At 31.6% G+C, this 13,571-nt stretch overlaps 1 protein-coding gene and 1 long non-coding RNA gene across 2 annotated transcripts in view; one reads left to right on the top strand and one right to left on the bottom strand.

The window, feature by feature from the left end:
• LOC143255215 (uncharacterized) overlaps nt 1-873 on the top strand; it is a 31,971-nt gene extending 31,098 nt beyond the window's left edge. The window contains exon 2 of the long non-coding RNA XR_013030470.1: nt 263-873. This is a non-coding gene — a long non-coding RNA (uncharacterized LOC143255215). The remainder of the gene's footprint in view (nt 1-262) is intronic.
• Nucleotides 874-3,738: 2,865 nt separating this feature from the next.
• The window catches only part of LOC143255212 (xylosyltransferase oxt-like), a 62,548-nt gene continuing 52,715 nt past the window's right edge, over nt 3,739-13,571 (bottom strand). The window contains exon 16 of the mRNA XM_076510511.1: nt 3,739-13,292. Within this exon, the coding sequence (XP_076366626.1) occupies nt 12,807-13,292 (486 nt within the window). The 3' untranslated portion in view covers nt 3,739-12,806. The remainder of the gene's footprint in view (nt 13,293-13,571) is intronic.

Here is a 13,571-nt window from a genome sequence, read left to right as displayed (position 1 = left end):
ATTTTTATTTTCTAGTGAATGAGCGTTTGAAGAAGTAATAAATTTAATTTATGGAATAGCTTAAATAATAATTCAAATATAAAAAGGCTTAATCTAGATAGCAGGTGTACGTGGTGAAGTTTTATTTACGTAATTTTGATCTGTTTATAGTTTTTTCAGATTATGAAACACAACAGTTGATAAATATAACGTTCTTTAAATTAATCAAAATAGTTAGAATGTATGGTAAAAATTATATTAATTACAGATATTTCTTCAACAGTTCTTTTAGATTATCCATTGCGAATTGAAAATCGGAAGCGTGCAAAAATAGTATTTCAGAATCATCTTTTGTCTACTAGTGGCCCAGCAGTGAATCTGAAGGCTTCTCAAAATCTGGATTTCCATACCGGTGGTGGACTCGGCACAGATGGTCCGTTCTGTAACTTAACAAAAACAAGAATTTGTCTCTCACATAACACTGCTAAAAGCCCTTACGTTAATTACCAAAATTCGAAGATAAGTATCAGATTATCTGTAACAGTTTTGTATGTTCGTAACACGTACAGCTCTACACGTTTGTATATGTATATATGTAGAGAAAATTGCTACATTGAACGGTCAAGCAAATATTAACATCAAATGGAAAGCGCGTTGAAAACAAGTCCTAATCTTCTGATAATTATTTTAATTATAAAAACGGCCCCAAACTACATTTAAAGAAAGATTTTGCATAAATTAAAATAACCACCAGGATACACTACAGTCTATGAAGGGAAATATAAATGTGAACGTCATTTTGGAAGTAGGACCCACATTACATTGGATGTATACACCATCTACTAGTCTTACTTGTTAAAGAAAAATAAACAAATTACGTTTGAAATTAAATAATTTCAGAAGGTCTTTTTTGTTTTGTTTGTTTGTTTGTTTTGGAATTTCGCACAAAGCTACTCGAGGGCTATCTGTGCTAGCCGTCCCTAATTTAGCAGTGTAAGACTAGAGGGAAGGCAGCTAGTCATCACCACCCACCGCCAACTCTTGGGCTACTTTTTTACCAACGAAAAGTGGGATTGACCGTCACATTATAACGCCCCCACGGCTGGGAGGGCGAGCATGTTTTGACGCGACTCGGGCGCGAACCCGCAACCCTCAGATTACGAAGTGCACGCCTTAACGCGCTAGGCCATGCCAGGCCCTCAGAAGGTCTAAAATGTGGATATTCAAACTCGCAACATTTCACATCTATCTCGTCCTTCAATAAACTTCCGGCACTGAGAATATTTTGGTTTGTTTGGAATTAAGCACAACGGGTTATCTGTGCTCTTCACACCAAAGGTATCGAATCTCGGTTTCTAGCGGTGCGAGTCCGCAGACATTCCACTTAGAATAAGTAATAGAAAGTAACCTTCTGACGTTGAATTGCGTATAATACCTCATAATTCATTTATCGTTGTTCTTGTGTGCCTGTTTGCTACCATGTTTGGAAACAATATTTGTAACGTTTTAAAACGTTTTAGAAAACATTCAGCCTGAACTAAATGAAGATGAATGTTATTTTTCATTTTTTACTTTCAGATTTTTGCCACTTTAAGTACCTCTTGAATCCTGTTGTTTGAAATGAGTTTACTCTTAAATATTTTTTAGAATGGCTTGTTTTTTGCCGTCGAACATACTCGGCTTTTCAGTCATGAACGCGTTATATGTGACAGCCAGTCGCACTCTTTGTTGGTAAAGAGTAGGCCAATAGTTGGCGGTGGGCGGTGTTGATTAGTTGCCTCCCATCTCGCCTATCACTTTTCTTAAAATTCACAAACAACTTGTAAATTTCTGTTGGTTATTCATACAAAGATGTCATGTCCTTTCTCTCTTTAATAGTTTAAATATGTTCATAGCGCGCTAAGCAACAAATATGAATTGGGATGATTTTACAGTGACGTGTATTTTAATTTGGGTCATCCGTAAAGACCCACAACAAGTCGCATCTCGAGTGTGTTGAGTAATGTGCGGTATCTTATAATACATTTGCGTCCACGTATCTCAGACATTATTTTCAAGAAGGATAATCGTCTAGAAATATGACAAGTTGTTTCCGCTATGTATTCGTTCAACTGCTGCATATTTCAAGAAGTTATATAATACTCATCCTATTCCACACCGACATATCAATCAAGTCTCCAGATGCAGAACTTGTGAATTCTACTATGCAATTATATTGTAACAAACGCTGGGAAACCATAGTTCTGGTGTGCTTTACATAGTCCACCTGAAGTACAAGGAGAATACTGTACTTTTATGTATCATAGTCTTATTCAGGGCTAAAGTTACTACGCACAGTCGTAAGGTAGTGATGAGGTAGACTACAAAAGTATAGCAAGACTTCATATTTCCTTTAATACAACATATTCAGCCTTTTTATATGTACATTTTTATTTAACAAATGTTTAACTCCAGAAAACTATATTGATAATGATGGTCTTGTCGGACTGCTTTTACACTTCATAAGATTCACAAACAGGAAAATCGTTTATTTATAAACAAGAGTGGAATAAATGAAACTTGTTTTCCAATAAAAGCAGTCGAATACAAACATAGTATAAACATTTTGTTGAGTTTTAACTTTTTTTTTTCTTCGATTATACATGTTATAATGTAGCCTTTTCTAAAATCTAATGGCAAGATTATCAATATTTTTTTTACATACAACATAGGTTAGTAACCAACTCACCTTCTGGTTATTTATACGGAAGTATTATCCCAATTTACGAAAATAACGTTCCAAGTCGCATATTACTCTTGTCATAACTTGTTCTATTGTTCATTTATGATCATTGCCTGTCTTTTTCATAACATAGACTCTTCAATATATATAAGGATGTCAGCTTTCAAGACCACAATTAACCAAAATAAAGACAAAATCCTGTGGAACTGAATCAAAAAAACAACTATGGTTGGAAACAAAATATGATCACTGTAATTCTAGTTTATTGTAGCCATCTTTCTCATCAAAGCATTTATTAATTTCAGTACGTGCATAGAACTTATGAGGCTCAATCATGTTCAAATGTGAAGAAGTATACATAGGCCAGAGGGTCCTATCAGTGCCACAACTTTACCTTTGCAGGTAAGGGCACTGCTTCCAATTGGTTTGGGGTATGGTTTTAGAGTCTGTTGCTGAACAAGTTATTTTACTACTACAAGAACATGCAGAGTTGAAAATGTTGTGCCCATTAGTCCTGCATCATTTAATGTTCTTTCTGTATTCGTATTCAGAAACACTTGTTATAGCTTCCAGTTATAACAAGTCTAGTTCTGGTGGCACTGTACTATTGAATTCTCTGGAAATTTATATGAGTAAAGTCTATACACAATAAATATATTGCCTGTAGCACCATTGCACTGTAACATATGAAAACTGTTCTTTTGTGAGAAAAAAATTAAAATTACATACTGTTTTGTAATGTTTAACTCTCATTAAAAGTCAAATTCTCACAATGCATGTAAAGTACTGAGTTGTTAGAAAGTATTAAATAACTAGTTGATGTATTAAGAAAACCTCAAACAAATTTTTTAAAATATTTATTTTTAGTATCAAATTGGCATATAAACCTCACCCTTTTACTAAGCTGTAACATAATCAGCAGTGTGTGTGAACATTCGTAGAAATGACTGCTCATTCATGTGCAATTGAACTAATGGGCCAGGGCCTTACTTCAAACATGTTAAGAAAACTTTAAAATAAAACAAGCAACTTCCAAGTTTCCTAAAAACAAATGAATCTTTTATTTTTGAAAGCAATGTGCCTCAATTTTGGTAGTTTTGGTGACAATGGTTTCATATATAAAAGTACACAAGCAGTTGTGTTCTATATCTATATCACAAATTATTATACAAAATCTCTGAGACACTTAACATTGACATGTAGAAAACAATCACACAAGTATGAAATATTAATTATATGATATGTCTAGTACAAAACGCTAGAGATAAAACTATGTTAGTATATTATTAAAATTACTGTTGTGATGCTTTGCAATCAGTTGAAACAAACACTTTACAATTATTGCGTTGTACAAACTTTCAATCATAAGGTTAGCAAAATACAATTTGAATTTACTGATTTTTTTAAACTCTCATGATTTGCTTTAATTTTTCATTATTTCTCTTGCAAAGGAAAAAAAGCCCATAAAACAAAACTGTACAAGGAAAATTCATCACAAAAATTTATTTTTAACTGATGTAAAAAGGTACACAATTTCATTCCTTTACTCATTGACTGTTAAAGTTGCACAACAATTTTGTTGGCAGATGTGAAATAAAAGAATCAGATACTATATTTTGAAAGGGTACCAAACATACTTTTTAAACCGGTATCTTTATTGCTGTAGGAGTTTTACCAATTAACTGATAATACTATGTACTTTAATGGGTTCCACTATTAATAAAAACAAATTCATATGTTGTTCAAACAAGTAGTAAGGAAAGAAATTTTCACGTGTAAGTTGTTAAAGTAATACACAACAAGTTATTTTTACACATTTTAAGTAACATATACAGATACTTTTATAACATAAAACTAAGTACACTTAGATACCAACATACATTAATTACTTTTATCTTAAGTCTTTACTGAATAAAGAAAAAATGTCCAAAATGAATACATATCAATTCAAAGGCATAAATAACAAAAATACATGGATCATTACAATTAATAATATTGCCATAGATGGTGTATCTAATAGAATAGTCAAAATAACAAAGATACCTAATTCTTGTTCAAGATAAGTTTGTAATTGTATCTTAAAACTTAAAAGCAGGACTGCCACCAGGAAGGGATTACAGACTGGATTTGGGGGCATCAAGGCATACCACACACTCTTTCCAGAGTGCATTAAAAACTTAGTCATGAAAAAGGCTCAGAAAGTTACATTTTATGGCTATACTGCTATTACTAAGGCTCATATATTCTGGGTTGGTAATAGTGCACATAACTCTCAGCAGCCCTGCTAAAGAAGTTGGAACACAAGTTAATCATTGTGGTGATCACATGCAACCTCTTCTCCAGTTTTCCTACTTTTAAAAGTTACTTGATCTTATGGCTTGAAGTTTGCTTTTTGTAATGTGAACAACCTTCATACTGTTCTAAACTAAAAATTGTAATAACTGCTATTCAAGTCATTTAAGCCTTTATTGCCTATCCAGCACTTGTTACACAACTCCCCTAGTAAGTCATGGTAAGAAGGATAATAATCATCTATATCAAACAATTAGCAATGTAACCAACTGAGCACGAGTTGACATCTCGCTTGTGGTTTTGCATTTTGTCCTTTTACACACCCTTCACTGAGTTAACAGGAACTTATAAACAAATCACAGGAACATTCTAAGAATGAATCATAAGGTTTTAATTTAGAATTTATGAGCAAAATCTGAATGGCTTCCTTCCTCCACTAGAAACAAACCCGTGGATCCCCAATTTAGTCATGACATCAAACAATGAGCAATGCCAAGGACCAGAACTGGTAACATTATTAACTCTGCAAATAAAGGTAATTTTGTCCTGGTTATGGTTGTGAAGGGCAACAACAACTTCAAGACTCTAACAAAATCTGTGTTAAACAGATATAAATAACTTTAAATTTTACAAACATTCAAAGTGCAGAATGTTGTCTTGCCAGATCCTTAATGAAAATATCAAGAAATATCTACTACAAAAAAAAATCTCTACCTTGGAAGATTCTACTTCCCCCACATCCACAAACATGGAAGACTGGTACATCCGAAGGAAAATATTAGCAAATATATTAATGTACAACCACTATTCAGGGCATTACTATCTTCACTGTAAGAGGATAAAGTGTCTAAGAAAACTGGAAATTATAAAAGTAATCCCAATGAAATAGGAAGGATTATTATTGTATACTAATATCCGTCAACCACCTACTGAAGACCTCGCCAGATACAAATTTAATTCTGACAAATAACTACTTTGCATTTAACAACAAAGTAATGATACTATTATTACACCAATGATAGAACCAGTATGAACTAAAAATACCATGGGAGAGTTTGATTAAAATGGGTCGTTATCAAAAATGCAATTGGCTTTACAGTCTATCCTTAACAGACATACTGCAATTCTGCTTTTGATATTAGACAAAACTCAAAGGAGATATCACAGGACCAGGTTATTTGCATGACAATATTAAAGGCAAAGACTTGTTCTAGAGTTGAGCTATTACAGACTATTTCCTACACAGTATTTTTACTGACAATATTCCATCTAGCATCACTATCACTGTCCAGGATCATACATGATCTTGTGCCAACTCTCTCCACCCAAGCCATACTTCATTAATAAAGGTTAAAGCTCACTAGTAATTTCTTTCCCTGATCTAGCTAGTGTTAAAAACTTATTAGTCTCGAAAACACCTGTCTCATTTCTTTACAAATATCTGTACTATAAAGCATACAAATACAACCATTTTATGGACACAAGATCAAACTAAAAATCCTGGTTTACCATCTATAATGTCAGAAATGTAACAAACAATATATTGGGGAAACTGAGCAAATGCTTAAACCCCATAATAGTAAACACCATTTGTACTTAAGATTGAAACATAACTATCTACCTGTTCCTGAACATCACAACAGACACAAGCTGGAAAAGCAAGTTGTTTTGAACTACAAGTGATTAAAGAAACTCATAAAAAGAACAGTGTGTGGAAGGCTGGATAAATAACAAAACTTCACTTATTTTATGATGTAATATTTAATAAATTTTCTGGTTCTTCATACAATTTTGTGATTAGTTATTTACCTTGTGCTTCAGTTAAATTAAGAACAACTTATATTTAATACAGAATAATGTGAACCCTAATTTAACTTGTTTTATGACTTCCTCTTAAGTTTTAAAGTACAATAATAAAACTTATCTTGAATAAAATCCATTACACATAATATATTTTATAACATAACACTTATTCCATTTTTCTCTTTAAAAAAGTTGAGAATCTGTACTGCTTTAACTATTTCATTAGACCTTTTGTTACACTTGACTCATGGTGGTGTAGTTGTAGATAGAGTTGATATATTCTTTGCAGGATTAATACCTGAAAGTGAGGATATGGTTAACCTCACCTGACTATTGTGACAGCTGTTTTTACAACAAACAAATTGTATGGGTGGGCTGACTATGGGATGCAAATATAAATTTTTGTGGGGTAAGTTGGTTTTAGCTGTAGTTCATGTAAGTGAGTTTAAAAGGTTTTCTGGGGTTTTTTAATCTAAAGTTTAGTTTAGTGGATGGGAGAGCTTAAAAGAGCCAATGGGTCCTTTTTTTTTTGTCCCTATATCTATATTTTATTTCAACTCTTAATGGACATTTTAAGGAATCTACAAGCATATTTTTTGGTACAGATTTTATTTTTACTGGGCTATCATCGATAATGTTTCTTGACAAAAGCTAAATTAAGTAACTGCTTAGAGGTTTATAATGAAGCTGTTTTTTTCTTCTGGATGATATTAGGAATACCATACTTTCAGTGCTTGGCAGAGTAGATTAGAATTTGTTAATAATCAAAACTTAATTTTTTTGGTTTCTATGTAGCCTGTTGTGATTTTTCAATGGTTAAGAAATGCTGTTAACCAACATTTTAACTACAAACTCATTATACACCTCTAAGCAGTTTCTATTTCCTCCAATGGAAATACATACTTGTTAAAACAACTATGACAAAACAAAGTGAAAATATTTATCATGTAAAAAATGCATCAGTATGTAAAGAATGTTAAATTTAACACAGTTTTATATACATTGTATTGGCCCAATTATAAGGTGACCCTATTTTCAGAAACCATGGTAAAGAGAGACAACTGAGCATCATAATGTCCTTTCTTGTAGAATGATGATTAAGGAATTTTTTTGTTTCTACCAATGCCTCACATTAATTTTAGTTATACCAAATTTTCTAGCAGCTGTACAACTGTTTGTTTTCCTTTGTCTCATGCACTACTATAATTTTAAAATTTGGAACATTACTTCATTGTAATCCTTTGTTAATTTGACACTTTCTTGTTCCCTGTTTTTCAACATTATCACTTATTCTGAGATGAGAGTCAATCACTAAAATGCAAATCCCAGAAAATTATTATAAAATGAGTACAGTCAAGACAATAATGCACCAGCAAAATTAATATCATAACTGAATAGCTTGGAGGTGGATTAGTTGCAAAAATTAGCAATGACCTTCACTGAACAACCAGCATGCATGCACAGATGGATGTTATCTGGACATTCAAGAATATGAGACTAGAGTAGGGGAAAAGGGCTTGTGATCAGCCTTATAAGTGGTTCAATAGGGAATGTATATCTGCATCAATAATACAAAATAACCTTTCACTTTAGGAAGAAAATAATATATTAATGCCAAGTCAAACTGTATCTCATACAAATAAAACTCTCAAAATATGATTAAATTTAAAACCAAATTTACACTGACACACAAGTCAACTGCTTGCTATCGGAGCTGAAATATATTTAATATAAAAACCCTACACAACGTTATAATCCATCAAAATTATGTATTTTTCAAGTTTGCCCAATACGTACGTTATTTCTCATCTTCTGATGTTACACTGCATTAACGCTTGTTAATGGATGTAAGGATGTTAATACTATAACTTGATAAAAGCTTGGTTATTTTTACTTGTAATTTATTTTCATAACCCTAAATGCTATAAAAAAATCATGAGTTATAAAACGTATCTTATCTCTTTTTAGAAATAACACTACTTGAAAATCTCCAATTCAGAAGAAATGTTAATTGAATGAATGTTTTAACTAAAATGCTCACTATTATTGAAGTATCTTATCACAAAAGGTTTACTCTTAGTTTTTTTTAAAAACTTCAAAACAAATTGTTATTATTATTTTACATAATTTGGATTAAAGATGAAAGAAAAAGACTGCTTGTGGACTTTACTAATAACAACCTTAAAACTTGAATCTATATTTCAGTTGATGAACCATGATTTCTCAAAGCTTAAAATTAAATGGAAATCACAAAACAGAAATTGACAGTGAATTACTCTGGTAAATCAAAGAGACAAAAACAAAATCCTCAAAAGTAACCTAAAACCAAAAAAAAATTACAATGTTAAAATAAATTGTTGCACAATTATAATAATTATCAATAGCATCAAATTTGACACATATAATCTAAATATTGAAAAGTCTTAGTATATCTATCTAGTTTTTGATATCCAGTGATAAGTACATAATGTACTTTAACAGTAACTGAATTACAAAAATTTCTTTTTTAGCAAGAGTTGTTGTGACCTTGTTATATTGTCATTTTCTAAAATGAAATTATAACTTGTAGAGCATAAATTTAATTAAAAATTTCTGAGGGTATCAAAATTACTGAGCAATTGCATAAATATCATTACAAGACCCTCAAATACAATCAGCAATCACATAAAGCTTTTATTTTTAATTTGTCCACTAAAGTCATCTACTGGGTAGGGTAAGGCTGCTGGCAAAGAGTGAAATTAGTCATTCACAATCAACTTCCAAGTTACACATAACTACAACAGAATGCATCTGAGCATTCCAAATTTTCTCATGTTTCTAGAGCTATAAACAAATGTGTGCACTTCTGAATTTTTTTTTTTCAAAGTTTGTTTTGCTTTTAGGTCGTTTAACTTTAATTTCTTTAAAAACTCAAAAGATAAGTTGCTCAAATAACTTCTAAAATACCAGGGTTCTGAACTACAGTTAGGCCTAGACTTTGGTTTTTAACAAAATGAGTTACTGGAAAAATATTGTCGTCTCATATTCACTTTTCAGTTGTGCTCAACCGAGTTGTTTATAAAATAATATTCTACATTAATGAGAAAACTTTGAAGTGAGAATCAATTCAGTATTCGTTTCCTTCATGCAGATACATGGACACTTCTCAACCATGCAAAATGTGTGAAATGGCTCAACTACCACGCTGTGTAAAGGCACTCTGTGAAAATAAAGACATTTACACACCACAGGAAGGGGAAGGCTAACTGTGAAAATATGAATTAACTTGAGACAAGAGGTTATGAACTGGATATGTAAAACAATCAGAACACTTAATAAAATCAATTAAGTGGTCAAAAATCACTCAATTGCATCAGAAGCTTGACAGTAAAATTAATAACTAAGTCAAACATCCCATCCAATGTGGCCATATGTAATGAAGGCATTATCTATAAACTTTGTAGTCTGTTCTTCACAAATATAAGTACTCTAATATGACTGGATTTATATTATCCTCAAAAGTGTTTTGTATAAAACCTGTCAATGATGGAATATTTACAACCATTTGTTTTTTTTTTAATTTTCTTTTACTGTGATGAAAACCTCCACAGTTTTCCAGTAGATAATGGTTGAAAATTGGAGACAAGTAAGAAAAAGATTTGGCTATGACCCTGAAAATTGTGAAAGACTGTGGTCAGGTCATTACGGTAGAGGTGCATTTCACATGAAACCTATCTGTGAAGGATTAGCTGGTTGAAATAGTTAGGATAAAATGCTCTCTCTGTCAGACATAAACCTGTTGTAAAGGTTGTGACAGAAATTGTTCCAACAAGAGAATGTGCCAATAATACCATTTTTCAAGGTAACAATACCAATGTCTTAAAATGGCCAACAAATAGCCCAAAACACCTCTGGGACTAAATGTAGATATTAATTTGAAAATATCGCACAATCGACTTCTAGTGATCTAGTGGGCAAACTTTAGAAAAAACGGTGAGGATAAATTGTGCAAGTCTTCTTTTAGGTTCAAGCTAAGAGTATGCTTAAGAAATTAGCAATTATTCAGGACAAAACTTGAGCTACTCCCTCAACAGTTTAGTTATTATTAGAAGTACCTGTCTAGATAAATCCATTAGGACAACTCAAACTACAGCAAGAGAAACAAATTATTTTTTTTTAATAGTTAATGTGTATTTTAAATTATTTAAATGTCAATTAGAATATCAGCTGACTTATTCGCTACATACAGAATCCACTTATAGTTTATAACTTGGTGCTACATACTATCTGGTACATGAACAAAATATTTTTTTTATGCTCTTTTCAATCAAGCAATCACTATTTCCATACATATTTTTGTCAAAACAATGAAATTTACCAGATTTTAGGCTTAATCTTTAAAATATGTGTTCTAACTATTAATGGTTTCATTTCAATAATATTACTGTTACTAGAAAATAGAGAAAACATACTTGAGATTCTACAACTGAGTTAAGTAATGATATGGAGAAACTTAGCTTTTAAAAATATCTTAACTCTACCCACAAAAGTCACATCAGATCCAATGTAAGCACAACAGGTTATTTATGTTTTCTAAAAGGAAATACAGAAGTTAATAAATATACCACAGTAGCAATGACAGCCAAAATAATCCATTACTTTTTCCAAGCTGATCTGTCTAAAAGTTATTTTTTCTGTATTGTAGTATTTCACTAATATACTTGAAATATAATGTGTGCCATAACTTCTATACATTTTCAAATGTATCTTATAGTACATATGATGGAGATGCAAGTTAAACTGTGTGTATAGAAATAGAAGCTTATGTTCAACCCTTCAGGAACGAACTGGCTTGTGTTTTCCATTCACATCTTGCTTATGTCACAAATGTATGATTATACAGACTACGTTATTTTGGATACGTACATTAATTTAATTTAAAAGCACAATTTTGTTTTCTTAGATTATAATATTAATTATGTTAGTAATGGTATCACAAAGATCACATGACTTTACCATCAACATCAACTTTGGAAAAATTTGTTCAATTTATCACAAACATTTTCAATATACGATAACCACATATATAATAGTGTGCGAATGTGGACACATTTTAGAAACTTGCATAATTAATGAGATCATATAAAAACTGGGAAAAAAATTAAACTATAATACTTGATTTGAGGAAAACATTATGGCATAATATTTTCAAAATCACTAGAATATAAAAGCACCGTGCCAAATAAATCTTTTATATATATACATAAACACAAGATTTTTTATTACATGCTACTAACGGTAAAGCAGCATATTTTCTATCAAGAAAGTGTGTGAACACTTAGGCACAATTTTAAGGTTATGCGAGTTCCAGGTTTTTAACTTCTTGAAGCAGATTTTCTGTACGAGAATTCTAACCCTTAACCTGTTAGAGTGTAAGAAAGACTAACAACGAGTTTCTGTTCAAAACAAACATTCCATCATTAAGTTCAAACAAATTCATTATACAACATATTAACTACATCTTGCATGCAAAAAGAAGTTCTAGAAACAACTTATCAGTTCTCAGTGGTTTCCAACTGAGAACCTATACATTTTGTTATGTTTAAATAGTCTTTAATGAATTTAGTACATTTTAACCTTTATAAAAACAAAAAATAAGATACTTCTAACTTAAGGTTATCTAAAATTAATATTTAGCTCTAATATTAACATATTAATGGCCACAATTAAATACTTAAAACCAGAATGTTTCTATTTCAGTGTTTCTCTCATCTTGAATTTTTTTCTCAGGTGCAATACAAGTTATTAGATTCCAGATTATGATAGATCCAACAACTGTGAAACTTTCTATAAGCTAAACAAATAACAGCTTTTCTACAAATTAAGATGAGTATTCTCATACGATTTCTTATTTAACATTCTCAGTCAGACCAGCAAAACCAACTCATTATTATTTATAAGTCTTGGAGTAACCTGATTTTTTTGTGTTTTTTTTAAAACCAACAAAGACTAGTTGTTACTACCTCTATATTTAAGATTCTTGATTTAGTGTGTTTATTTCTGACTTTGGATCTGGTGACTTAGAACTCCATATAGTTAACTGACAAGGATCAATGTCCAGTGCTGAGCACAGAGCACCTCCTGAAGGGTGCTTAGGCATGGAGATGAAACATATATCTTGAATTGTCCAGAACTGTGTGGTAAGGCCATCAATCCACTCATACAAGTACTTTCCAGTCTTCTGGGAATTGAGTTCTGCTTGTTGTAAAAGTATACTTCTACTGGCATACTTCAATAGGGCTTCTATATTAGTAAAATCATGATCAACATATGGTTGTTTTCCAGGACCACTGTGAATCAGTTGGGTTTTCCTCTCATCCACTTTCTGGGTGTTGTACACTGACAGAGGTATCACCAAAAAATGTGTTTCAGCTACCAGCACCCAATTGTACATCAATAGAAGTGTCCAAATACCTGGCCGAAGAGGCTGTCTAAACACAGGTTTATGATGCAGCACCTACACACAAATATTTATTGGTTCTCCTTTTATCAGAGCAGCAAAAATGTTTCTAGAGATTTGATTAAGTAAAATCCATCATCATAAAATTAGACAAATCAATGAATTTTATATATCTACAAGAAATTCAAGGACTTTTTTTGTTAAATTGTGAGAATTAAACTGTATAAAGTGATATAAAATTTGTTTATATTATTTACTTGTTACTTCTCTACCTTTCCAAACAAAACACCACCCAAAGAAAGTTAAATACCCAATTTCTCCAACTAAAAAAATATA

The sequence above is a fragment of the Tachypleus tridentatus genome, chromosome 7 (assembly GCF_004210375.1).
Source record: "Tachypleus tridentatus isolate NWPU-2018 chromosome 7, ASM421037v1, whole genome shotgun sequence".
Classification (NCBI taxonomy): Eukaryota; Metazoa; Arthropoda; class Merostomata; order Xiphosura; family Limulidae; genus Tachypleus; species Tachypleus tridentatus.
The sequence above is the reverse complement of the archived record's forward strand: the minus strand, read 5'-3'. Positions and strand labels throughout refer to the sequence as shown.